Source organism: Siniperca chuatsi, linkage group LG12 (assembly GCF_020085105.1).
Source record: "Siniperca chuatsi isolate FFG_IHB_CAS linkage group LG12, ASM2008510v1, whole genome shotgun sequence".
Classification (NCBI taxonomy): domain Eukaryota; kingdom Metazoa; phylum Chordata; class Actinopteri; order Centrarchiformes; family Sinipercidae; genus Siniperca; species Siniperca chuatsi.
Genome location: NC_058053.1, coordinates 12,110,172 through 12,135,097, shown reverse-complemented (window position 1 = coordinate 12,135,097; position 24,926 = coordinate 12,110,172). Strand labels below are relative to the sequence as shown.

At 37.3% G+C, this 24,926-nt stretch overlaps 2 protein-coding genes across 2 annotated transcripts in view; both read left to right on the top strand.

The window, feature by feature from the left end:
- The first annotated feature begins 122 nt into the window (after positions 1-122).
- On the top strand, positions 123-8,343 carry pofut2 (protein O-fucosyltransferase 2). Its single transcript, XM_044217694.1, has 9 exons — positions 123-341; positions 1,351-1,604; positions 1,870-2,014; positions 2,510-2,620; positions 4,235-4,301; positions 4,581-4,706; positions 5,302-5,482; positions 5,885-6,008; positions 6,958-8,343. Exons 1-9 carry the CDS (start codon positions 166-168, stop codon positions 7,109-7,111), a joined length of 1,338 nt encoding a protein of 445 aa, XP_044073629.1. The 5' UTR covers positions 123-165; the 3' UTR covers positions 7,112-8,343.
- A 3,149-nt stretch (positions 8,344-11,492) lies between these two features.
- abca12 (ATP-binding cassette, sub-family A (ABC1), member 12) overlaps positions 11,493-24,926 on the top strand; it is a 69,834-nt gene continuing 56,400 nt past the window's right edge. Inside the window, 16 exon segments of the mRNA XM_044216901.1 lie at positions 11,493-11,725; positions 12,299-12,376; positions 12,584-12,677; positions 14,532-14,682; positions 15,697-15,821; positions 16,749-16,822; positions 17,496-17,666; positions 17,872-18,065; positions 18,553-18,671; positions 19,026-19,126; positions 19,697-19,840; positions 20,933-21,099; positions 21,762-21,895; positions 22,744-22,874; positions 23,710-23,874; positions 24,625-24,833. Coding sequence (XP_044072836.1) covers positions 12,311-12,376; positions 12,584-12,677; positions 14,532-14,682; positions 15,697-15,821; positions 16,749-16,822; positions 17,496-17,666; positions 17,872-18,065; positions 18,553-18,671; positions 19,026-19,126; positions 19,697-19,840; positions 20,933-21,099; positions 21,762-21,895; positions 22,744-22,874; positions 23,710-23,874; positions 24,625-24,833 — 2,045 coding nt within the window. The 5' untranslated portion in view covers positions 11,493-11,725; positions 12,299-12,310.

Genomic DNA, 24,926 nt, shown 5'->3' with positions numbered 1-24,926 from the left:
TAATTTTTGAAATATTCTGTAGACATTACAAAAACATGCTTAGAAACCTAACCTAACCTAATTTTATTAATTAATTAATTAGTGCTGGCTGTATGTCATTACTGGTTGCTAGGCAACTGTACGGACGCTTTTTACCCTTCCGGAAGTGCGTGGCTCTGAGGAAATATGGCGCACAGAGCAGTGCATATACCAGTGGTATTCGTTTCTTCAATCTATTCTTTTACTTCGTTCTGTTTGTCTATTTTCGTCGCTTTTGCAGCATTTGAAACAGTATACACTGACAATGTGTTCAGTGCAAGTCACACGGCTACTGTACCCATCGCTGCCGCTAGGGATCTACGGTGAGTTTACTGGCATGTCAACTGTTAGCTAGCTACTCTATGCTAACGTGAGATTAGTTACAGATATTTGTTTTTGTTCAGCTGTAACGGCAATGTTTATTTCTACGGTATCTACAACTTCAGGTTACAATCTTGCCCTTTTAAGGCTGTATTTCTATCCCGTTTGCCAGACTAGACCGCTTGTGTTGATAAACCCTGCAGTCTTGATAGGAGGTAACGTAAGCTTAGCTAAATGTACCTGTCCCATTCAAAAAGTTGTCAGTTTAATGACTTCTTGCGCATTAGAACCATACAACCTTTGTAGACATATCCCCTAATACAATTTGCAAAACATTATTATGTTGTAGTGAATTTCGGCGTATAAATGGTTCATTAAGCAGCACTTGATAGTAACGTTAATATAATCTCTTTTTTAGAACGTTGCTAACGTTAATAATCTGGGAATCGTGGCGTCTTGAGGCTCATTTGGTCAGGACAGTAACGCTATCTGCGTTTTCTAAGGGTGGATTTATTTGATTAAACCGAATATGGTAGTTATTAAGAAATGATGGACACAATTTGTGTTTAAATTTAATTTTGCGTTATTTAGGGGATGTGATATATGTGTCACATAACGCTGTCTGATGTCACTAATAGGATTTTGAGGTTTGTTGACATAAAGTGGTATGAGGCTAGATTACTTAAACCACATATATATACTTAAACCATAAGATAGAAGGAATAGATTTCTAAAAAGCTTTAAAATTATGGCTACCTGTAGGTTCTAGAGTAAACATAATTTGGAAGGTGTTAGCTATATGATAAATATAGCCCTGCTTTTGTTATACAGATGATACTTGACATTTTAAATTGGATCAAAGTTGCTTTATTACTGAGTGTGGTAGGTTTGATGTATTGTAAAGACAGCTAGCCTTCCCTCTTGTTGACTGAGCAACGAACTTGCTGCTGCTTTTTTCCATCCAAAGCTTTTTCAAGCTCCAAGATCTCATATCCTCTCTTGTCATCTCAGGTACCTTTTGTATGACGTGAACCCCCCAGAGGGTTTCAATCTGCGGAGAGATGTCTATATCCGCATGGCCTCCCTGGTGAAGACTTTGAGGAAGGAAGGGGATGACTGGGTATTGGTGCTTCCCCCATGGGGTCGCCTCTACCACTGGCAGAGCCCCAACATCCACCAGATCCGCATCCCATGGGGAGAGTTTTTCAGCCTCACTAGCCTGCAGGCCAATGTGCCTGTCATTGAGTATGAGGAATTCATCGCTGGTGAGCTTTTAGAGTTAAATTTTCTGAAAGGTTTTCATTTGTCTGGCATTTGAACCTATTGAAACCTCATTACCTATATATGTTTTTTAAAAACATTGAGTATTGTTTAAGCTTTTTATGCTCTAATAAATACTAATGGTTCTTTTTCACAATGCGCAGCCACCACTGTTTAATCAGCTGTTAAAACACGGTGCTCCTTAGCTCAGTTTAAGTGTGTTGAAGCCAAACACCCAGTGAGTGTGTTTTGTTCCTCCCTTGGGTCTAGAGAATGGAGGCCCATTCATAGACCAGGTTCTGGTACTGCAAAACTACGCTGAGGGATGGACTGATGGGAAATGGGAGGAAAAAGTTGATGAGCGGCCGTGCATTGAGAAGTTGATGTTCTCCAAAGATAAACAGGGCTACTACAGGTAAAGCAACACAGTGCACAAAACCCACAGCAATTTAAAACACAACGTGTAAAATTTCTTTCAATTTCTACTCATATACAAGTAATTTGTAGTAGCAAAGTAATGTAATGTAACATTTTTATAGCACAGTGAAAAGTAAGGATGTGGAGTTCATGTGGTGGCTGTGTGTATAAATTGTTTGACATCAGATACTGGGGTTTTTATCCTGACAGATGTAGTATTTACCCTTGACTACAATTTTTGTCATTGTTGTCATGCCATGGATGTTTTCTGAATCCTAAATGAAAGAGATTAATTAGTCTTAAGTGCCAAAGAAAATTAATTGTAATTATAGATGGATAACTCAGTAGACATACTTCAGACAGTGATGGATCCCATTCATAGTATTTCTGTATTAATGATATCCATGATATCCATCTCTGCCTTCCTGCTCGCACATCCCTCTCCTCTCCTCTCCATTCATCATCATTTATCTTGTTTGTTTGTGTTTCCAAGGGGCTGGTTTTGGGGCTACGAAGAGACGAGAGCTCGAAATGTAACATGTATATCAGCCCAAGGCCATGCTTCCATCATGGCCCCAGTTCTTCAGAAAAACATCACAGTGACGTGAGTCTACAGAGCAACATGTTGATATAAAATGCACTGACTATACACAGTGTGTGTTTGTCAAACACCAATGGCCAAATAATGTCTGTGGCAGATAAATCAATATCATTATTTTTGAATTTTGGCGTTGTATTCAGTTCTATTGAGCTTGATTATTATTATCATAACTTATCCCTTTTGCTAATAATGTTTGATTCAACCCGGTACCTAATTCTACTCATAAAGCAGCACTGAAAATAGTTTGAATGACAGATTACAATATTCAATGGACAGCATATTAAGTGTGCTGGTAAAGGCATGAGAAGGTACTGTTTGCTGTGAAAAATATGCCAGAACTTTGCAGATGAGCCTGGAACATCACATTTCATTACATTTCTGACACACAAACATGCATTTGCAGACAGAGAGAAATTTAAATCTGGGTTATTTTAGTGTCATTATAAAATATATTGTCAGTATATAGTGCCACCTATAGTGACATTTTAACTATCTTACAAATATCTGAATACTATCTTTGTATGTTGTTTTGAAAGTTGAGTATATTTTAACCCTCTGAACTCCAAAACCCTGAAATGCATGTTTTTTTTTTTTAAAACATCGCCAAAATTACACCATTTATCATAGCCAGAAGTTGAAAAAACTGAAATGATCGTCGGATTTTCAAGTTTCTGATGGTCAGTCATTTAAAATCATGATATTAAACCAAAATAACTTTATTTTACATGTCTCATTCAGACATTTGCCAAAAATAAACCGTTTGCACTAACCAGATCCTGTAAAAAACATAAAATTCTGCTCTTCTCAGCGCAACTGGGAAGCTTTGAATCAGTCGGCTGACACCAACAGTCACGTGACAACAATTCAGCTAATTAGACTGAAGTGCAGACTGTGACTGTGTTTATGATTTACACCGGTTTACACAGACCGATAGAGGAGAGGACATGGAGGGCAAGGATTCATGCAACGATATCTGTGTGATATCTGCGTGTGTGTGTGTACATATATATATATATTTTGCCCTAATATTAGTAAAAATGTGACCGGAGCAAAAAGCGGCCAGAAATGGCTTGGGGTTCAGATTCAATTACACAGTATTAACTGCAACACATGTCTGAGTTACAGCATGAGAAAGAGAAGCTCATTTTACATGAATAAATCATTGGTTTTTGGCTGTTTTTAACTAGCAGAAATATTTCAGGAAAGCTAATGAAGTTGAATTTAATATGGAGCTATTCTTCCTTTTTTCGGCTGCTCCCTTTAGGGGTTGCCACAGCGAATCAATATGTAATATGGAGCTATTAATCACTACTAATCCCATTGTGTCCATTAGATGACAGGTGTAGCTGACTGACTAGATAATAGGTGAGTTAACAAACTACCAAGATGACACTATCTAGACACAAAATTCATCATATGTCCAAAAGTATCAGTCTAGTTAAAACATTATTAAGCATAAATCCTCTATGAGACAATAGAGTCTTTTTTATATTTTCTATTTGTGAATAGCTGAAAGATGATCTGACTTCATTGTTAAGCATGCTATTACTCACAGTTTGTTTTCTCAGATCTCACCACCAACAGGGATAAACTTGTTTGTATACCGCTATTTTACAGATCAGTCATGCTTGACCGTGCAGAGACACTCCTCCATGATCACTATGCTGGGAAGGATTACTGGGATGTAAGTAATGTGCTAATATCATACCTTTTTTTGGTAATGTTGGTGTTGGGTATCAGATGACATTTCTTTTTTGATATTTTTTACCATATTTACATTAGGCTATTTGATCTGAGCTCAGCGTTAGTAGATTGTTTGTTGCTGTAGATGCTAACTGTATTCTAACTGAAAATAACATATCGATTTCGATTGTTGCGGGGTATTTTTAAGCCATGAGTTTGCGCACTATCTTGAAAGTCAAACTGATGTGGGAGTCTCTGCAATTGTCTGTGTTTGATGTAGACCCGTCGCAGTATGGTTTTTGCCAAGCACCTGCGACTCATAGCAGATGACTTCAGAGCAAAGTACCTGAACTCTACAGATGACAGAGACCATACCATTTACAGTGAGGATTGGACTCGCATGAAAGTGAGTCAGTGTATCTGATTGTGGCATGATTATGTGATTCTACAGGTTAAATTAAGGCTGTGGAAATGTACAGTAGATGATGCAGTATTTATCATGTGACCATTACCAATTTCCATATATGTCACCATGTGTTTACCATGTCCCATTATTTGCTGGTAGTGCATTTGCATCATTTAAGTTCTGGCTCTTACGTACTTGAGAATTTGTGGAATATTTGAGCTAATCACATCAGAAAATCAGATCAGTCAGTCACACCCTTTACTGCTCAATACCTGTTTGCTATTTCAAACGTCATTGTGCTTTAGAACACTTTTTATTTGTTCATGTGAAAGCTGTTAACTATAAAACTTGACATCTTAGCAGCAGTAAAATTTTCACCTTCAGAATACTCTTGTAGTGTTGGGAAAAACTGCCAGAAATTGCTATTATATCTTCTGTGTATATGCACGTACTATTTGAGTCTGTATTTGTTGATTTTTATAGATTGACATTCTAATCACTTAATTCTGAAAACAACCATTAATTTCAGCCTTTTTGTTTTAAGTTTTACGCAATAATTAAACAGTGGTCTATTGTTTCTTTATTTCCTCCTCAGGCCAAGCTGGGCTCAGCTAAAGGTGGTCCATATCTGGGAGTCCACCTGCGCAGGAAGGACTTTATCTGGGGTCACAGAGAGGATGTACCCAGCCTTAAGGGGGCAGTCAAGAAAATGCGCAGCTTGATGAAGAAGCACAAACTCGACCATGTGTTTGTTGCAACAGATGCAGATGAGGAAGGTAATGACATACCAGCACATTCAGAGACGATTTACAATTTATTGTACATTTAAATGGCCCAAGGGCAAGGAGAAATTTCATTTGTAATATTGACACGAGGGCTTCAGTATTTAGCAGCTTATGAAATTGTGTTTTGAAGGTTGATATAACTACACAACTATTACTAATTTAAAAGGCCAATATATATTGTGATGAAATCAGTTTTCTTTCAATTGAAAAAAAATATTTTAAAACCATTTCAGCTTTGACACAATAAAATAAGAATTCGGTGTATTATAGTGATGATAATATTGTACTATGAAGACCTAGTAGTAGCAGTAGTAGTTGTAATAATGTTAGTAAGTAGTAGCAGCATATCAATAAATGCTTTTATAAACCTGTGTAATCTATGTAACCTTGTAGAATTGAAGGAGCTGAAAAGGTTGTTGCCAGACATGGTGCGGTTTGAGCCGTCCACAGAGGACCTGGAGCTCCTTAAAGATGGAGGGGTGGCCATCATTGACCAGTGGATATGTGCCCATGCAAGGTAAATTAGTTTTTATGGTTTTGTTACTATACACGTATTCATTAGTTTCGTCATCGTACTTGTATCAGACAATAAGAAGCACATATTTTAGTTTGACTTATTATTATTCGTTAATTACAAGCTGAGCTATGTTGTCATTGTTTTAAACCCAGACTCTATTCTGCCCCATGTGATTAAGTGTAAATTCAACCTTCAAAATATATTTTTAAAAATTTGTTGCACTAGTAGCCCCCTCAATTTCCCCCTGGCCTTTTCAACCAGCACCGTCATCCGATCAATTTAATTTGTCCAATACTTTGGTTTGTGACCAGATACCTGCAAAACTAATTACATCAGCCTCAGCTGTACTTTGTGGTTGGTGCTAATGTTAGCATGCTAACACTCTAAACTAAGATGGTGACCATGGTAAATATTATACCTGCTTAATAACATCAGCATGTTAGCATTGTCATTTTGAGCATGTTAGCATGCCGATGTTAGCATTTTGCTCAAAGCACCACTGTGCTGTAGACTCTTGTTATTTTATCATTTTGTAATATTGTGTGTAGACTAATTTAAAAAAACTTTAAGTAAAAATTGGTCTCAATGTAAAATAGTTTAGTTTAGTGTTTTTTCTGAAGGCACTGTATAATAATATAACATTTTTAAAAAGGTTAATAATGAGGACTAACAAGTTAATGTCAGTTACTGTATTTCACGCCATGGCCAACTTGAAAACAAAGATTTTTAACGCCGAATAACTCAGATATTTTAGCAGCCTTGTCACAGGCAGGCATGCTGCCCATGGAAAATATTCCAACTTGAAAAACTAGTCCGGGCGACTGTACATGCTGTACACTGTGTGTCTCATGCTCATGTAACTTTCCATGATGCAAATCTCTTATATCACTGTCCCCTTTTGCTATGTTTTTATTAATTAATTAATTAATTAATTTATTTATTTTTACAGATTCTTCATAGGAACATCAGTGTCCACCTTCTCTTTCCGGATCCATGAAGAGAGGGAGATCCTTGGTTTTGACCCCAAAACTACATACAATCGTTTCTGTGGGGACACTGAGAAAGAATGTGAACAGCCCACACACTGGAAAATTGTTTACTAATGTGACGTCTGAACTTCTTGACACACACAAGTGCCAAAAGCAGTGTTAAAAGTGACAGTTATTTGTATGGAATATACAAGATGTTTTAACTGTTTTATGGTGTATTTTTTTTACTTTTTATGGTTTCAGAGTTGTGCAATCAGGTCTGTAGTGACCACTGTGACTGAACCTTATGCTCAAAAGGCCAAGATTGGGCTGCCAAACATGTATTACTGTAGCGTTCAACAAGTAAATCTGCAAATAGTTTGTAGGTTATATGTTGAATGTGGATCCTTCATGACAGCCTGGTATTTTACATAATTTCAGATATTTATAACTAACACCAGCACCACCGGTGAGAAAAAGTGTCTTATAATGACCAAGAGAAAGTGTTGTATGGGAGTATTTTCAGTTTAACATTTTGTGAGATTAAAAGACGTTGAGCATCTAAGCTCTAATTATTCTACTTTTAAAATCTTAAAACTAAAAAAGTTTTTGTTTTTTTTTTGTTTCAAAAATAGCACCATATAAGTATGAAGTAGCATTCGGGGATCAAGAGCACAGTATGAAGATAATGCATTTTTAATTAAAGGTACCCTTTGGAGTTTTCTTGCTCTAGTGTACATACAAGTGCGTCCTTGTGCCTTTGCACAAGAGCCAAACAAAAGGGGGTCCACTCACAAACACTGTTCCATAGTGCTACTGGTGGTCAAAAACTCCACAGGGTACCTTTTTAAAATAGAACCTAATGATTCCCAGTTCACGATTTGTTAAAAAGAGGTGATTTCTCTTCTGATTCCATTATATTTCAGTGTTTGTGTGAAATAACTTTCCTTTCATATTTTTAGCAGTGCCAGTATTAACATTTGTTACATGGGATTACATTACAATGTTACTGATGTTGGAAAAGTAGGAAATAACAATATCATGATGAATTTTAACAATGCTTAATTCCTTCAGCCTTTTCTTTTTAAACCACATACTAGACTGTATATTTGGCATCAACCATTATAGTGTTATTACTAATGATACTACTATTGAAAGGAATTGAAATGGCGCGAAGGAACCACTCTTGCCAACACTAGCCAGCCATGAAGCTGTTATCTTACAACATACCCTGTTTTTTGTTTTTTTCATTCCTGAGGATGCACACACACGGGCATTGTCTTATGACTTGGTTTGTACAGTAGATGTGTAATTTTTGGTGTTGAATAAAAGTTTTTAGCAGAGTTTAAACATGGCAGAAAACAAAACAATGTTTGTTTGCTTTTATATTCTTGTAAGGAGTGCCTACTCCACCAACACCACATGACACGACCTTTTTCAGTTCCAGTTTTGTTTTCAATGCCACATTTTATTTTCGATGCCAAGTCAGTGTTCTGGCTCCATAGTCCTTGAGAACAGTGGCAGAGATTTCTTGTATTACTTGGTGTGTTTTTGTATGCAAAATGGGAGGAAGTAATAGTGGTGGGAGTAATAACAGGCGGTCATCCTTATACATTCTTTTTTGCGTCTTGTTCTGGTGCTGCAGTACTTTACACTGCATTGTGCTTACCAGTAGCTTTGACACTTTTTTTTGACACTTTATCAAGATGGAAATCCAGTCGGACTAGCTTGATGATGAAATTCTTAGTGTCACATATCACCTATGCCCTTGTTCAGAATCAGAATCAGAAATACTTTATTGATCCCTGAGGGGAAACTCTTTTGTTACAGCAGCTCACCTTCACGTCAGTGCACTCAGGAATAGAAGTACTAGCAAAAAATATAATACAATATAATACAGGTAAGAAAATAAATTAAGTACCAAGTGGGTATAAGTATAAAATAAAATAAGTGTGAAGTACAAAGTGGGTTTACCGGTGATGATAATAATACGGTATAAGGTAATAGTGCATGTACTGTCAAGTTAAGTGTAGCTTATTAATAATATAATGAGACGGTGGATATTGCACAGCAGTAATAGAGGTAAGTAATATCCATATCAATAAATAGGGAATTTTAAACTAAAATATTGCACAGGAGTATTACACAGAATATTGCACAATTATGTCAAGTAGACATAGATGTAATGATGAATGTCCAGTTTAATGATTTAGGGTCATATAGACTGACACTTAAAGAGTCAGGAGTTAAAGAGTTTGATGGCCACAGGCAGGAATGACTTCCTGTGGCGCTCTGTGGTGCATTTTGGGGGGATGAGTCTTCTGCTGAAGGTGCTCCTTTGCTTGACCAGCACGTCATGGAGTGGGTGGGAGACACTGTCCAAGATGGCATGTAGTTTGGCCAGCATCCTCCTCTCTGACACCACCGCCAGAGAGTCCAGCTCCACCCCCACAATGTCACTGGCCTTACGGATTAGTTTGTTGAGCCTGTTAGCATCCGCTACCTTCAACCTGCTGCCCCAGCATGCAACAGCATACAGGATAGCACTGGTCACCACAGACTCATAAAACATCTTCAGCATTGTCCGGCAGACATTGAAGGACCTCAGCCTCCTCAGGAAATAGAGATGGCTCTGGCCCTTCCTGTAAACAGCTTGAGTGTTCAACACTTAAAAAAGTGGCCCACGATTTCATGCTGTCCATTGTTTTGCCTTTTTTTAAGTGTGGTAATGGAAAGAATGTACATATAATACTCTACCCAGCTGGCAGATGCTCCTGTCAAAAAAAGGAATTCACAGACCTGTGTGTCTTGTTGGTGAAAGTTCACACTCTGTCAGGAAGAACATGTTCTAAATGGAACATACTGCCATGTCATTCAACATTGTCCGTATCAACTGTTGTATTTATGCACACACAGGATGTAAGAGTGAGGGAGAAAATGACATTAGCTTCAGCCATGCTGAAATCTTGAACTCTTGCCTACATATAGTTTAGTGTAAATGTAACAATTGAGATGGTAATTTTTATGGTATTTTTGTATTCTTTAAATCTTATGCATTCGTGTGTTACATCATAATTTTTCTGTCAGTATTACTTGGATTTCTTTTGTCTTTGTCCTCCCAACATAGTCATAAGCAGCGTATAGAGAATTCACTGCATTGTTGTGACATTTCCCTGTGGATCCCCCACATGATATCAGTGTGATTTCTTTCCCTGTGGAGACCCATACCTCCACAACAACACCTTACAAACTTGGGTAGTTGAGCGTGTAACATGATGCTTGTTGTTGCCCTGCCCCCTCTGAATCAATGCTCTCCCTTGTAGAAAAAAAATGGTGAAATGTTTTGTAACCTTTTAACATGTAATCCTAAACACAGATTTCGCTCCATTAATCACTTTATCCAAGTTATCCAGAAATGACCCTGAATAAGAACTATCGCTATACATAAAATACATTTTAAAGCAGCACTCAGACTCTATAATCTCAGATGTGAACTACTTCAGGTCATTAAAGAATATATTAGACAAAGTATAATCCTTATAGTAAATTTAAGACCATTGCAGCGTAGGTAGAGTGATGGCCACTGAAGATGAGATCATGAAATGTCAGTGGTGGAATAACTGCAGTGGTGGAGACTAACTATGAACATTTACTCAATTTGTACTTAAGTACAATTTTGAGGTACTTGTACTTTACTTGAGTTTTTCCCGTTTCTGCTACTTTATACTTCTACTCCACTACATTTCAGAGGCATATGTTGTACTTTTTACACCACTACATTTATTCGATAATTTAAGTTACTAGTTACTTTGCAGATTCAGATGAATAATACAAAATATAATCAACAAATAAATTAGGATGTAATATTATAGATTAAGATAAAACTTTATTGAAATTCACAAGCTAGCCAGCAGGATATAAAGTAATTAAAATTAGTCCCACCTATAAGAGCAGCAACATCAAAGTGATTAACACAGTGATGTATCGATAATTATTATTATTCTGAAATGGGCCACTATGCATGATGAGTACTTTTGGCACTAATAGCAAATGCTAATACTTTTGTACATTTACTAAAGCAAGATGAATGAATGCATGACTTTTACTTGTAACAGAGTATTTCTGCACTGTGGTTTTGCTACTTTTACTTAAGTACAAGATCAGAGTACTTCCTCCACCACTGATTAACTGTGGAAATCATTGTCTACAGACAACCAGCAGTTAAAAAAAAACATTTTCAAATCAGCTTTCGTAGACCTTTAATAATATTTTAGCTGTTTGCTATTATTTGCTATAAAAGTCGATTAGAATGATTATCCTAAAATAGTTTGATATTATATTATGTAAATGATAACATGACCCTTAAAGGGGCCCTGCAGCCACATCCCATAATTGCTAGTGGGCCCACATGAGTAGTTAGTTGTTCCCATAAATCATGAGCTTCTCCTGTTTTGGGCGGACTGGTTGCAGAGTACACGCCCTTTCTCACAGATTTACCTTCCTTCTCACACACGGGTGGAGCTGCTCACATATGCGGGAGACAAGGCGCAGTTACTGCACCGTCATTCAAGGAGGATTTTTCCGTTTCTGTTTTTTGAGCGTGAATTTGTTCTACTTTCCTCCCGTGACCGACTGATGGAAAGGGCATCCTGCTAGGGGCCACCTAGCGCCATGTCCGTCCTAACAAGCGCGCGAGCTACAGTCAGATAACAAAACATTTGACCAATTAAAGAGGACAGACGCCGCCAGGTAGGTCCAATGGTTTATTAGTACTTTATTACTTTATTATTGAGAGTAGACGCGGAAAAGCTACTCAGTGATAAAATGATTTTTTTCATCAAGTCATCTTTCTGTAATTTAGACATCACTGTCGACTTTGTGACAAGCTTTGTGAAAAACTATAATTAATGTCAATAATAGTTTGATGAAAATAATACATTTAGTTCTTAATCTGTAATCTGATCTGTCACTGTATATACATACAGTTGACAAATTAATCTTACCACAAGCTCCACTCAGTAGCTGTTCAGGAGCTTTCAATCGCACCGTCTTCCTCAACAGACGGAGTTGCCCAGTTGTCATGGAAATGTAGATGTTTACATTTTCATTCCTTTGAGCACTTTAAGGACTTCTTGTTCCTTAAAAATAATGAACTTTAAATCTCAACTATATGTCTACATTATATAATGGAACCGGTGTGTGTTCATTATTATTGACGTTTTTACACTAGGCTATTTGTTAAAGGACAAACATATAATTTTTTTTGACTGGCGGGTATAACTAATGGATGGATGATTTTCATATATTGTGTCTTCATTTTAGCTTCCTCCACCGATGGCCTTTTTCAGGCAGCTGCAGCTTCTTCTCTGGAAGAATGGACTGGCAGTCATCAGACAGCCGGTGAGTGACTTTCAAGTGCAGTGGGAACTATTATTTTATTTTCACATACTGTAAGCACGGAGATCCCTGTTTAATGTCAGCTTTACCATTACCTAGGAAAGATTGTGGGGAATAAATGACATAAAGAACTGTACCTTTACAGACTGGATTTCAGTATCATTTTGGAAATTCATAAAGTGATTATTACTGTTTTATCATATCTTGCAGATATGGTCCTTGACTCTGATCATCTGGCCTCTGATCATCTTCATCATCATTGCTGTGACCCGCAACCAGTTCCCTCCAGTAATAAAAGATACATGTAAGTGTAAGACCGCATAGAGAAAAAAAAGCATGTCAGATGCTATACAATGTACAAACAAAATAAACTGTTACCTGCCAGTCCTCTCTCACAGTTATTTATTTGCAATAAATGTGGGTAAAGGTACGTTACATATGTATACATTTCTGCCTTTGTGGTTGTAGAGGGAGGGGCAGAAATTTAAACCAGTTGGTTTGAAAAAACATACCATGAGCCTTTCAGTTACCAGGAAGCCTGGTTCAATAACAAATAGGTTACAATCTCATAAAAGTTTGTTTGATAACAGCATCAGCATCATTTTAAGACTTCAACCTCCTATGCACCTGTCAATATGTTTGATAAAGTATATATATTTTTGCATTATACATTATACATTACAGTCAGCACAATATTAACTGTAACCAGTTAACACTCCCACTTTTGTTTGTTTAGTCTACTGTGATGGCTCAGATTCTATTGATGCAGGAATTCATGTGTTCTTCAATGCCCTAATATAGACAATAAGACCTTCCCTGTTTGTTTTTATACGTGCTGGCATTTAATCAGGTAATATATTGTTGCAAATGACTCTGCAAACACAGTCTGAAAGTAATCTCAGACGACCAGACAGTTTAATTGAGTACAGGTCGCTGTTTCTCACAGAGCTACTTAATACTATTAAATCTTTCCTTATGATTATTATAGAAATGTACAATAACTATTTTCCATAAGATGGCTCCTGCTGTACTTTGAGGCATGTGCTAAAATGTCATGGTAGAAAACTGATATATACTGTAGACACTAAATAATATGCTTAAGTTTTTGCCATTGTTGGACAGTAGTAATGCTCTTAAGTCCTGAAATATAACGTTTGCGCCCTGCTAAGTTTTAGTGCCTCCCACATTTTCATTATGATCAAAGAATTACAAAGCTGTTCCCATTATTGGATTTGCGCCTCTTGCAGTTCCATTGTGAGTGTATGGATACAAAGTTGTTCCCTTTGTTGAATGCCTGTTTAACGTGCCTCTTTATTGTTTAACTTTCACAAGTCATTTTTTTTTCTATTTCACAGTTTTCTCTCTAAATGTAAACTCTCATGTAAGCTGTACATAAATTTTATGTAATTGGCTGTGTGAGTGTAGGTGTTAACCTTGAGGTCTGATGTAATTCAATTATTTAAGAGAAATGTGTTTTGCCAAGATGAAAGATTGCTTTCTGAGATAATATTAACACGAATGAATACCAGAGAGGTCAGTCTAGTCGCAGCGGCTTGACTGTGACCTGATCTTCAGGCTATTTATCTCTCTTTTTCTTTGTCCTGAGTTTAAGCAATAGCTAGGCTTGTTTACTGACAAAAGATGGTATGAGTTACTCCATTGGTAGTGATACAGACAGATGGAAATGAGCTCAGGCCCCTGATCCTGTGGTCAGATATATCACTACAAGCCAACAACATGTCAAACACAAGTGAATAACAAATTGGGCCAATTCATAGAAACAATTTAAACCAAAACACAGCGCTAAAAAAGTTCAACCATCCACAACAGAATGCAACTTTTTAGTGTATATCTGATGTATGGTTTTCCTTTTTAACCTCTCTCTAACATTGTTGTTAAACAGTTAATGTAGTGTTTATGATACTTGTCTACTCCCTGCATGTAGTCAGGGAGTAGATGATATGACACTGGCTTGAATGTAATATTTAGGCTTGTAATCTACCTGTAACTCGCTTCAAGTAATGCCACTGAAAGAATTTTGTTTGCCAAATGTACATAATTAATTACCTGGTCTTCTGGGATTTTGAAACAATTCTTAATGGAAGCTGTGTTTTCAAGCATCCTCACTACTGTGACAACTTTGTCATGTCTCCTCCAGGTTATGTGGGACCCCGAAACCTCCCCAGTACGGGCTTCTTCCCTTTCCTGCAGACCCTCATGTGCAACACAGACAGCAACTGTCATAACAAATCACGCCTGGTGGACCCAGCTGCATCAAAGTCAACTCACAGATCCTCAAGGAATGAAAGGTACCCCCATTCATCAGTACGGAGTATATATTATCTATTATCTGACCTATACTGCAGAAACACCAAATGCATATTTATTGATGTTATAGTTTCTGTCAGTATCACTGCATCTAGACTGCTTCATGTAACTTCCACCTGTTAAACATACTGAATGTCACAATTCCAGGTGTCATATTATTAAAAGAAATGTGTGACGAGGGCCCTTTAGTCACAAAGGAGGGGCACACCTCAGCATAGCAACATGACATAGCAATAGTCAGTGTGCTCATGGAAATATACCAACAACAGACATCCTCCTGTGGCGGAAGGGTCTCCTTATCTCTTGCCTAATAATAACCCACCACAGTTATATGAAGCCACATTCACCCATTTTTAAGAAAGCTAAAAATCAAAAAATATTTTTGACAATGTTTTACTGTATTTCCTTTAAAACAACTCTGTCAGCACTTACGTAATCCTTAGGAAACAGGCACCTTTGTTATGGACACCTGTCTACTTTGTTGTAGTTCAAGTGTTACATACCAACAACAGTTAGTGGAAATGGCTTAGAATTGTTTTCTCTACTTTTGTTACTGTTGTGCTATCACTGAAATAGGAATTCCAGACACAGGAATACAGGTGGCTGATAGAAAAACCTGTTTGTTTGACCTTCAGCCTGCTGATGAATGATGGTTTGCGCAGACCAGCTACACCTAGTCAAGCTATTGTTTGGTTTTAGAGAGCCAAAGCTCCACCTCCTCTTTTAGCTAGCCTCTGTTCCACTAGCTTTTGTAACTGAATAGGTTTTTCTCATAGAGGATTTTTTTCATTGGTCTTCATTGTTCTCTGAAACATGTTCTTGGAGATTTCCATCTTTATTCTAGGCTAAATATGTATCTATTATTGCAGTGGAGAGTAAAATTCGAGCATCTTGCCCAAGAAAAACCAAGATGACAAATATTTTGTTAGAATACAAGAACATTGGTTGAGTATCTTTCAATTGCCTCATCTAATCCTTTTGACTCTGTATGACAGATCGCCCCTTCTGCTGAAGGATTCCCCGCTGGCAGACCTGATGCAGGGGGGAGATTTTTTCAAATTCACCAGGGACACCAGCAATGATACCGCACCACTGATTGAGGCCTTGAACAACATTCTGGGTATGTTATCCTCATTCACAGACCCTTCTTACTATGTACAATGCCAAAATCACATTTTCATGTTTTCCAGTCAAGTTTCACACCTCCACTTCTGGGTAAAATTACGCACTTATTTTATTTACACTTTATTTTATTTTTGAGTCAAGGAGTCCCATTTACCATTTGATGATATTTTGTAGCTGAGACCTATTTAGGAAGATGGACTAGCCACTCTGTACATTAAGAAGAATACATTAGTAAAAGTAAGTAGAAAAGAATTTGTATACATTTTCTAGCTGGGAATGTAGTTTGAATTAACTAATTTCTAGTAGATTAAACTTTATGAAACAAACATGGGCATCTTATTGAATGTCATTAAAGGGATAGTTTGACATTTTGGGAAATGACGCTTATTCGTTCTCTTGCTGAGAGTTAGATAAGAAGATCAATATCTACCTGTTCAGTATGAAGCTGGAGCCAGGAGACAAATAGCTTAGCATAAAGACTGGAAACAGGGGGAAACAGCCAACCTGTCTCCTTCCAAAGGTAAAAAAAATCCACAGATTAAACAAACAAGATGTAATGTGTTAATTAGTCAGTTTTATAGGTGCTGGTAGGCAGATTTTATTTATTTATTTTTGACCTTGGAAACAAAGCAAAGCTAGCTGTTTCCCCAGTGTCTATGCTAAGCTAAGTTAACTGTCTCCTGGGACAGACATGAACGGGTTAATAATCTTTTCATCTAAAGTGAAAAAGCAAATAAACGTATTTCCCAAAATGTTGAACTATTACTATAAGAACCAAACTTTATGGACTTTTTGGACCATTTGGTAATTTTGCTTACTCAAGCCCCTTCTCCTGTTTGCATTATACAGTGACTATGATATTAGGCATTGCTGTAACTGCTACCTTCAGCCAGTTTTTCAACAATGTTTTCTTTTGTTAAAGGTCCAGCTTACCAAGGAAGCTCTAATAATGGCTCTCTCATGAACACCATCAATACCACCACTCTGGGAGATCAGGTGGGTATTTTTAAGATACAATGGAAGGAAGTGCCTGTTTCTTTAATAAAGTGTCACAGTATTGAAACTTTGTTGTGTCACAGCAGACAAGTCCAAGTCAAGTCTCAAGTCCAGTTTTTGGTGATTTAGGTCTAACTCAAATCCAAATCTCAAGCCTACATCACAGCAATAAGTTAATACATTTATTTGTTAGGCACAATTATACTGAATTTATATTATTATTAAAAATTATGGCCAAATTTAAGATTGATAAGTTGTATCACATGATAAAGGTACATTATTTCAGAGGTAAAGTCATTAAGTGTTAAAATATTTAAGATATTCAGCATAACTGGTTATAATAGTTAAGAATAACATTTCTATAATTATACTTTTGTAATGCTGACACTGTGATGCTGATATTTTATTTTATAGTATTGTATAGTAAGTATTATAGTAAGTATTGTGTGAATAATGCTCACTAGTTTTATGGTAGATTGCATCTTTGAGCATGTGTAGAAATGATTAGTTCCTATAATAGTTCAGTACTACAGTTGATATTGGAACTGTAAACAATGTGATTTGAAGGTACAATCGCCATTTGTGTTCAGAAAATCTAATAATATTGTATGACCTTTTTTAATGAATGCGTGACTGTAATAATCAGAATCCATATAAATCATATCCATCGCAGGAGACCTTGAACAAAATACTGGGGTCAGTGAACCTGTTGAAGAGGCCCATCTGCACCATGGCGCTGCCCATGATAGACACCATCTCACCCAACCCCTTCTCCTATGCTGTGGTCACTTTCTGCAAGTCCAACGATACTGTGCTTGAAGTCTCACTCCACACACTCAACCAGGTGTGTGTGTGTGTTTGTGTTTGCTTGCATACACTCAGTATGTGGGTTTGTGCCTAGACGTGTCAGCATTTTGTTATCAGGACAGCGTGATGATGCAAATTTTATTCTCTAATTTCTGTTTTTTGGGAAAAAATGTGTGTATGTCTATAATCACTGTTGCGGTCCTGTTTGTTTTGTTGATTCTGAAATTGCCTCTGGTTGTCAGATACTGATGGAGCTGATGCTGACAAAACCAGATGAGATGGCGTCGGTGGCTGGGATGGCGGTGTTGGTGTTTGATCAGCTGCAAAATCAGAAATCACTGTGGGAAAGCCTTCTAGCTATTCCCCAGCTCTTGTCTCCTGGTTCTGTTGACCAAGTGCTGGGCAGCGCAGAGGCCCTACTCACCAACATACAGGGGTAATGTGTCTTCAATGATGGAGCAATGCAAAATGAATAAAGGGCAGCTGTATGAAAATGTTTATTTATTTAGTAAATATAGAAAAAAACATTATGAAGGGAGTAGTAGAATTATACTGTCACATTGTCAATCAGTGTCATGGTGGAGTCCACTGTTAGCATGCCTCCTTTCAGTTCATAAATCCTGTATTAGAATTTTATTTTTGCTTCATATTTTATTAGATCACAATTTCTGCAATTAATTCAGGATTTAAATGCGGAATTTTGAGTTTTGCTAGACTAAAGTTTCATATTATGCTTTCAACATGTTTGATCTTTAAAAAAAATAAATAAATAGGCCTGTTTGCAACCCACGCTATGTGAGACTTTAGGATCTAGAGCAGCAGGAGGGCAAAGTGTGTGTTTGTCTAATCATTAGTTCTGTCAAGTGCTGCTGCAGTTTCTGTCTTGTTTTGGACATTAAATATCCCCCCTGTGGTCTCTCTAGTACTATGCATATCATCCAGAGCAATTTCCCTGAAGCCGGTGCCTCACTTTCCACGGTGCAGCCACTGCTTGTTGGAGGCATCAACCTGATCAACTATGTTCAAAACTGGCCTGGCAAAGGTAACTTTGCACCATCAGCTATACTTAACATACCATATGTCAAACCCCAAAGGCTTAGCAGTTTTGGGTGAGGGTGAGAGGGTGTTTTTATCTAAATGACTTTAATCTATATTAGATGTATTTTTATAAATATGCAGGGAAATAAACCACTGATTACTTGATATACCTTAATGGTACAATATAATTTCTTAAAATGCTGGATCACAATGAAGGCACAAAGTCCTGCTGTTTCAGAGAAGCCGCAATGCAACAGCTCACCCTTGATATCAAAACACAAGAAAATTGTTGTCAGTTCAGTTTTGTTCTGATATGCCATTAGGGTGTAACATGACCACATGATTTGATTCTCCTTAGATGTGTCCATTTCCCTCGGAGAGGTTGTCACGTTGCAGAATGGCTCGCTAAATGAAATGGTGAAACGTGTTCTACAAGAGGTCAAGATACCACTGGACAAGGTATGTGTTGACAAGTCATTATATATCTCCATACAGTAAATTCAAGAAATAGATGACACAGCATACATTTCTTTACTGTAGTAAAAAAATAGGTGATATCAAAACCCACCTTCCAGCACCTCTAAAGCTCACTAATTAACATATTATATCTTGTTTGTTTTATCCGTACAAAAACTGAAGTGTAAAAACAACAATGTGCCAGAACATCTATTGGTCAGGTACAGCGAATTAATTAATGAGCTATAGAGGAGCTGTTTTTTGTGTGTTTTTTTAACCTTTGGACAGAGCCAGGCTAAGTCAGGCTAAGCTGTTTCCCCTTGTTTCCAGTCTTAATGCTAAGCTAAGCTAACATCTCCTGGCTATAGTTTCATATGGACAGATATGAGAGTGCTGTCTGCAAGAGCACAAATATTGTATTTCCCAGAATGTCCAATTATTCCTTTGATGCAACACACTTTTACTACTGTTTGACTATTTGTGTTAATAATTATTCCATAAACGTGTCACCACTTTATTAAGAGTTTGACCACAGTTTCATTATATTTACTGTAATTCTCTTCTCTTCTCTAGGCTATTGGCCTGACTTTGGACAAGGACATGGTGCGTTTGTACTTGTGTGACAGCAGTAGCCCGATGTGGCTAACAGCAGCGTGCAGTACAGGCACTGTGGACATGCTTCTGGGCTGGATCAGCCCTGACAAGGTGGTAAAGCAGGTAGGTTAGAATGATATGAATGTCATCATCATCAAAGGAGGAAATCACAGACACCAGCTGCTTGTCTATGTTCTTTTGTATATTGCTCCTAATTTACATTCTTCTCAAGTGCCACCTTCACAAGTAATTCGATGTACCAAATAATTATACTATGGCTGCAACAAAGCTGTTGAACATAGCAACAAGCACACCTGCAACTCCCAGGTCGCACCTGGGGAACAAAAAACGCAGCCATCCAGTTAACACCGCCACTACGGTAGATGTGATTTGATGAGATAATTCCTAATCAGAAGCTGTTAGCTAACGCTGTCATCAATCTTGCTCAAACAACCCGGACAACCATTAGCAATCTAATGCTGACATATAGCAATGATGTGCATGTGTCATATTACTCAAACATGTCACCTACAGATGCAGTGTCATGGTGCATACTGTATGTGCTAATGACAATTTATTTGATCTCAGCTTTCTGCTTCCATACCTGGTGATTTAATCTCTATAGATTAAAGTTATTGTATGTAAGTCACAATTAACATATTTAACTTTTATATATTATATATATATATAATAAAATGTACAATATTACAAAATAACAAATAACACAGTATTGTACTAAAGCCCTTTTCTTGAAAAAAACATATTTGCCATATAAATGAGTTTTTATACGATAAGTTTTTTGGAGTTCAATAAAATAAATTGCAGACCAGCTCTTTAGTTTTACTGTCATATGATTTCAAAACCAATTTGCATAGGTGAATGAATGTGTGAAAAAAATGTGTTATGTTTTTTAATTATATACTCCTTGACAAAATAATTAGATTTGGACAAAATTATTTTCAGCATATTTTGATAACATGTCATTTATTCACCTTATTTCTTGCTGCCCTTGTATAAATTTGGCTTTGTGAAACAAACACACACAATGACACTTATTGTGTAGAGACAGACAGAAAGAGACAGGAGTAGAGCAGAAAAAGATTGACTTCTTATTCAGGTCGGATTTAGCTAAAGTGATTTTAATTTAGCAAATCTCACTCAGCATACCCTCTTCTCCCTCTTTGTCCTCCTTTACGTTTACTTTATTATTACCAGGCTCTCCTGGCATGGAGTAAGCATGTTGCTCTACATGATGTGTCCTTCGCCAAAGGGCTGCTGAACAGTCTGATGGGAGGTTTATCCCCAGGAGGACAGGGAGGCTCCAACATCACGAGGACCCGGCGTAGAGTAGATACACAACCACAAAACATTGAGGAGGAGCTGTAAGTACAGTCTGTTCTCTGCATACATTGCCAGTTAGCTGTAAAGCAAATCTAGTAGAGGCTACCCAATTTTTTAATGCTGCTAAAAAGCCAGTTGGACTGAAGCAACTGAATGGGCTTTCTGAATGTCACACAAATGTTCAGAAAAGTGGAAGGAGTTTTTAAGAAATGTATATTTGTGGCAGATTTATATTTTTCTTCAGTATCAGCCAAAGTTGGCCAAAAAAATGCTATTTCTTATAATATTCTTTTGCACCAGCTAGTGGTCATGCTACACTATCAAAGTGGAGATTTGTACACAACTGTACATGGAAGAAACATTAGTTTTAAAATTTCTGAAAAATCATTTGGAAATTTATTTTATAGATAACATTTCGGGATGTTGACAGCCATTTTTGTACTGAACATTTGTACAATTTGTTCTATAATTTTCCAGCCCATTCAACCTTTCTTGTTTGATACCTTATACTTAGAAAGAACAAACTGGAAACCATCTCGAAGTTACCCAAACTCTAAAAAAATAAATAAATTCTTCCTGCACACAACAGGCTAAATATTAAAATCTGTACAAAAATCAGTAAAACGGTTGTCCTAAAGTATTGTGTCCACTGTCATGTGAACAGTTTGTCCTTTCTCTTGAATCTGGCCTTATGCTTTGGCAGGTTTTTGGGGGTCGGTCAAGTGGTGATGGAGATTATAAAACTTGTGCCTGAGGTGGATATGGTTGTCCAGAGCATCCTCAGAACTGGCTTTCAGTCCGTGAAGTCAGCGGCACTGGCCCTTGATACTGTAGAAGGTAAGACAACATAACATCCTGCTCACAGCGAGGCATTTCCTGTGGGAAAATGTCGCATTACAGTGGCAGTTTCAGCATATGACATCGTCCATTTTCAGCATTATTAAAAACAGCTTTCTTATCACTACTGGTGTCTGCTCACAAGCATAGACAACATTTTTTCCTGTCAAGATGAAATTGATTTTGACAGAAAATTTTACTAAGAGATACACAGAAAGAAACATGAGGTTTTGGTGTCAGCCCTTACGATGAAACAGCAAGAGCAGAGAGACTAAATCTAAAAACACAACAACGCATTCACAGGACATATTGTGTTCAGTGTAAGGAACATGACTTACTTTTTTTGGTCACATACTGCCACAGTCACCATTGTTATCTCTACCTGGAGTACTTGTACAGTGTAACCTAGAGATAAATGGAACATATTCACACCCTATCTCAGAGGACTGATGAACAATAGAAAATGTGGAACCAAAGTAGTACTAGAGGATACACACACACACATTTGTTTCACTATCCCCGTGACACAAGTCCCCACGGGTTAGTGTGCCTTCAAGTTAAAGTCTCCACTAGGATATAAGAACATGAAACACACACACACACACACACACACACAAAGGAAAATTATAAAGAAACAACGCCCTGGGAGGTATTTTTATTGCACAACAGAAATGGAAGTCAAGTCGGTAACTCGATGAAGTAAAAGTGTCCAAAGGTGCATTTCTTTTTAAAACTGTGTTGAAGATGTACTTTTGAATTACAGCATATCACTGAATATAACTGTAGTCAGCTGATCTGGCTATATTCTGGTTTATATATTTGTTGTCTACACTCTTCCTGGTTTGCAGAAATGATGGCCAATGTCCTGAAAGATGCTGATCAGCTCCAACTGACTTATCAAACGTTGCTGACAAACCAGTCTGTGGCAAGCGTTTGGATTGGTCATGTCCTTGACAGTGTGATGGGAATTATTATGAAGGTATGTTAGTACTGTAGTATTTAATGTGTCCATAAGTCTTTGGCTTCTTATCTCTTAAAGGACAATTATGTTATTTTAAACCCTTGATTTTTGTAGTTTTAGGCATCATTCTGAACGGTTTTCATGACAGCTCAGTCACCAGTGTCACTGCTTAGATGTGGTGAGGCAAGACACAGAGTGCATTTGTGTGACCACACAAGCAATCAGACAGGTTTGAAGACAGGTTGAGACAGCTGCCAACCTCACCTTACCCTCACCTCTTGACATTAGCATAGATTTACAGTATAATTGATGATTATAATTCATATTTTGGGTTGCCTTTAATTTTACTTCCAAAGAAGTGCCTTAGGTAAATGGGTTAAACTGGGCTTTGTTTTGTCTGTCTGATTGTCTCACTGCTAATGAATGGTGGCCATGAAGTTATAGCTGCCAGTCACATTTCTCAGGAAGTGATGTGTAAATTGTTATCATAAACAAGAAAGAGGGCTAAAAATGCAAAATAAGATCCCAGGTTGCAAAAAATGACAAAGCTAAATTTTGACTTTAAACTCTACTTGGCTCACTTATTTTTTTGTGTTTTTATGTTGAGCAAAAAAGCATTGTTCAGATTCACAAAACTTTATTTTAAATTCATAAAGTATAATTTCTTAGTAAAATCACAGAGTAAGAACGTGAATAAATGTGTATGAAACCATGTGCAAGTCTGACAGCTCTCTGTGATATGTAATGCCTTGACGCCAGGGGATGACATGTTTGTGGTTTTTGGTAATAGTATAGAAAACAATAAAGCTAGCAAACACTTATCAGCTTGTGCTGTTTGCCTCTGTTTCACTAGAGTCTGGCATCTGAGTCTTTAACATGTGAGGATCTCTTGAGTCCCTTCGAGTGGCTCTTAAACACAGAGAGCATAAAGACTGAGGTGTGGAGATCAATGATCTGCCAGAACAGCTCCACTCTGCAGCAAGCTCTACTTATGGACTGGCTGCCATTGATTCAGAAGGTAAAAGTTACTAAACTGCATTTGAAGAGTTTCATTCCAAAGTGATATGCCGCCTGAAATTCACTTATTATGTGAAAAACATGAATGATTTATGAGTCCTCCTCCAACTTTATGCTATACTCTTCTTTACTTTTCTTCATTGTTTTGGGGGTATTTTGTTTTGGAACAAATTCCGGGTGATCTATAACATAGGTGGTATTGCAACAACTTAAGAATGAAAAAGCAGTTCCAGCTTCAAATATCAACTTCCTGAGGGTGCTGCACAAGAAGTGTACAGTACCCTCACATGACAAGCAGATTACAACGTAACTCTTCCCATAATTCTCTCTGAGTGGCACAAGTTGTAAAATAACGGTCTGCAGTTTGGAGTGTTTTTGGACAGAGTGGCCACAGAGCTGGAACTGGAATGAACTGGATGCAACAAAGGTCTTGCAAAAGTGCTGATTTCATTCCAGAGATATTAGAGAGTATATGTCATGTTTTTTCTTCTTGCAAATGACCTTTTGGCATACCAGTTTAAAGTGTGTGAAAACTGATTTTTCCCATTCTTAGTGCAAGTAATGGTGTCCTACATGAACACATATTAATATTTAATGTTATAGAGAAACACTTTATGATTTTTATGATTTTTATGGGCTTTAAACTTTATTATGTACTGTAAATATATGAACATAACACATGTCAAGGATTTTCAAATTTGATGTTTTAAAAAACCTTTTCATATTACCGTTTCATATTATGTTTCCAAAGGCACAAGAAGTGGACAGCACCCTCACAGGCCAAGCAGACTACAATGTAACACTTCCCATGATTCTCTCTGAGTGGCACAAGTTGTACAATAACAGTATGCAATTTGGAGTGTTTTTGGACAGACTGGCCACAGAGCTGGGCAGAGCATACTGGATGAACTGGATGCCAGACAACAGCACTGACGATATTACTGGCACTCTTCAACAAAGGTCTTGAGAAAGAGCTTATTATATACCTCTAGGGTTTCATTCCAGAGCGCTACCGTGCTCTGCTTATCTGTTTTTGATTTGAACAGATGATTG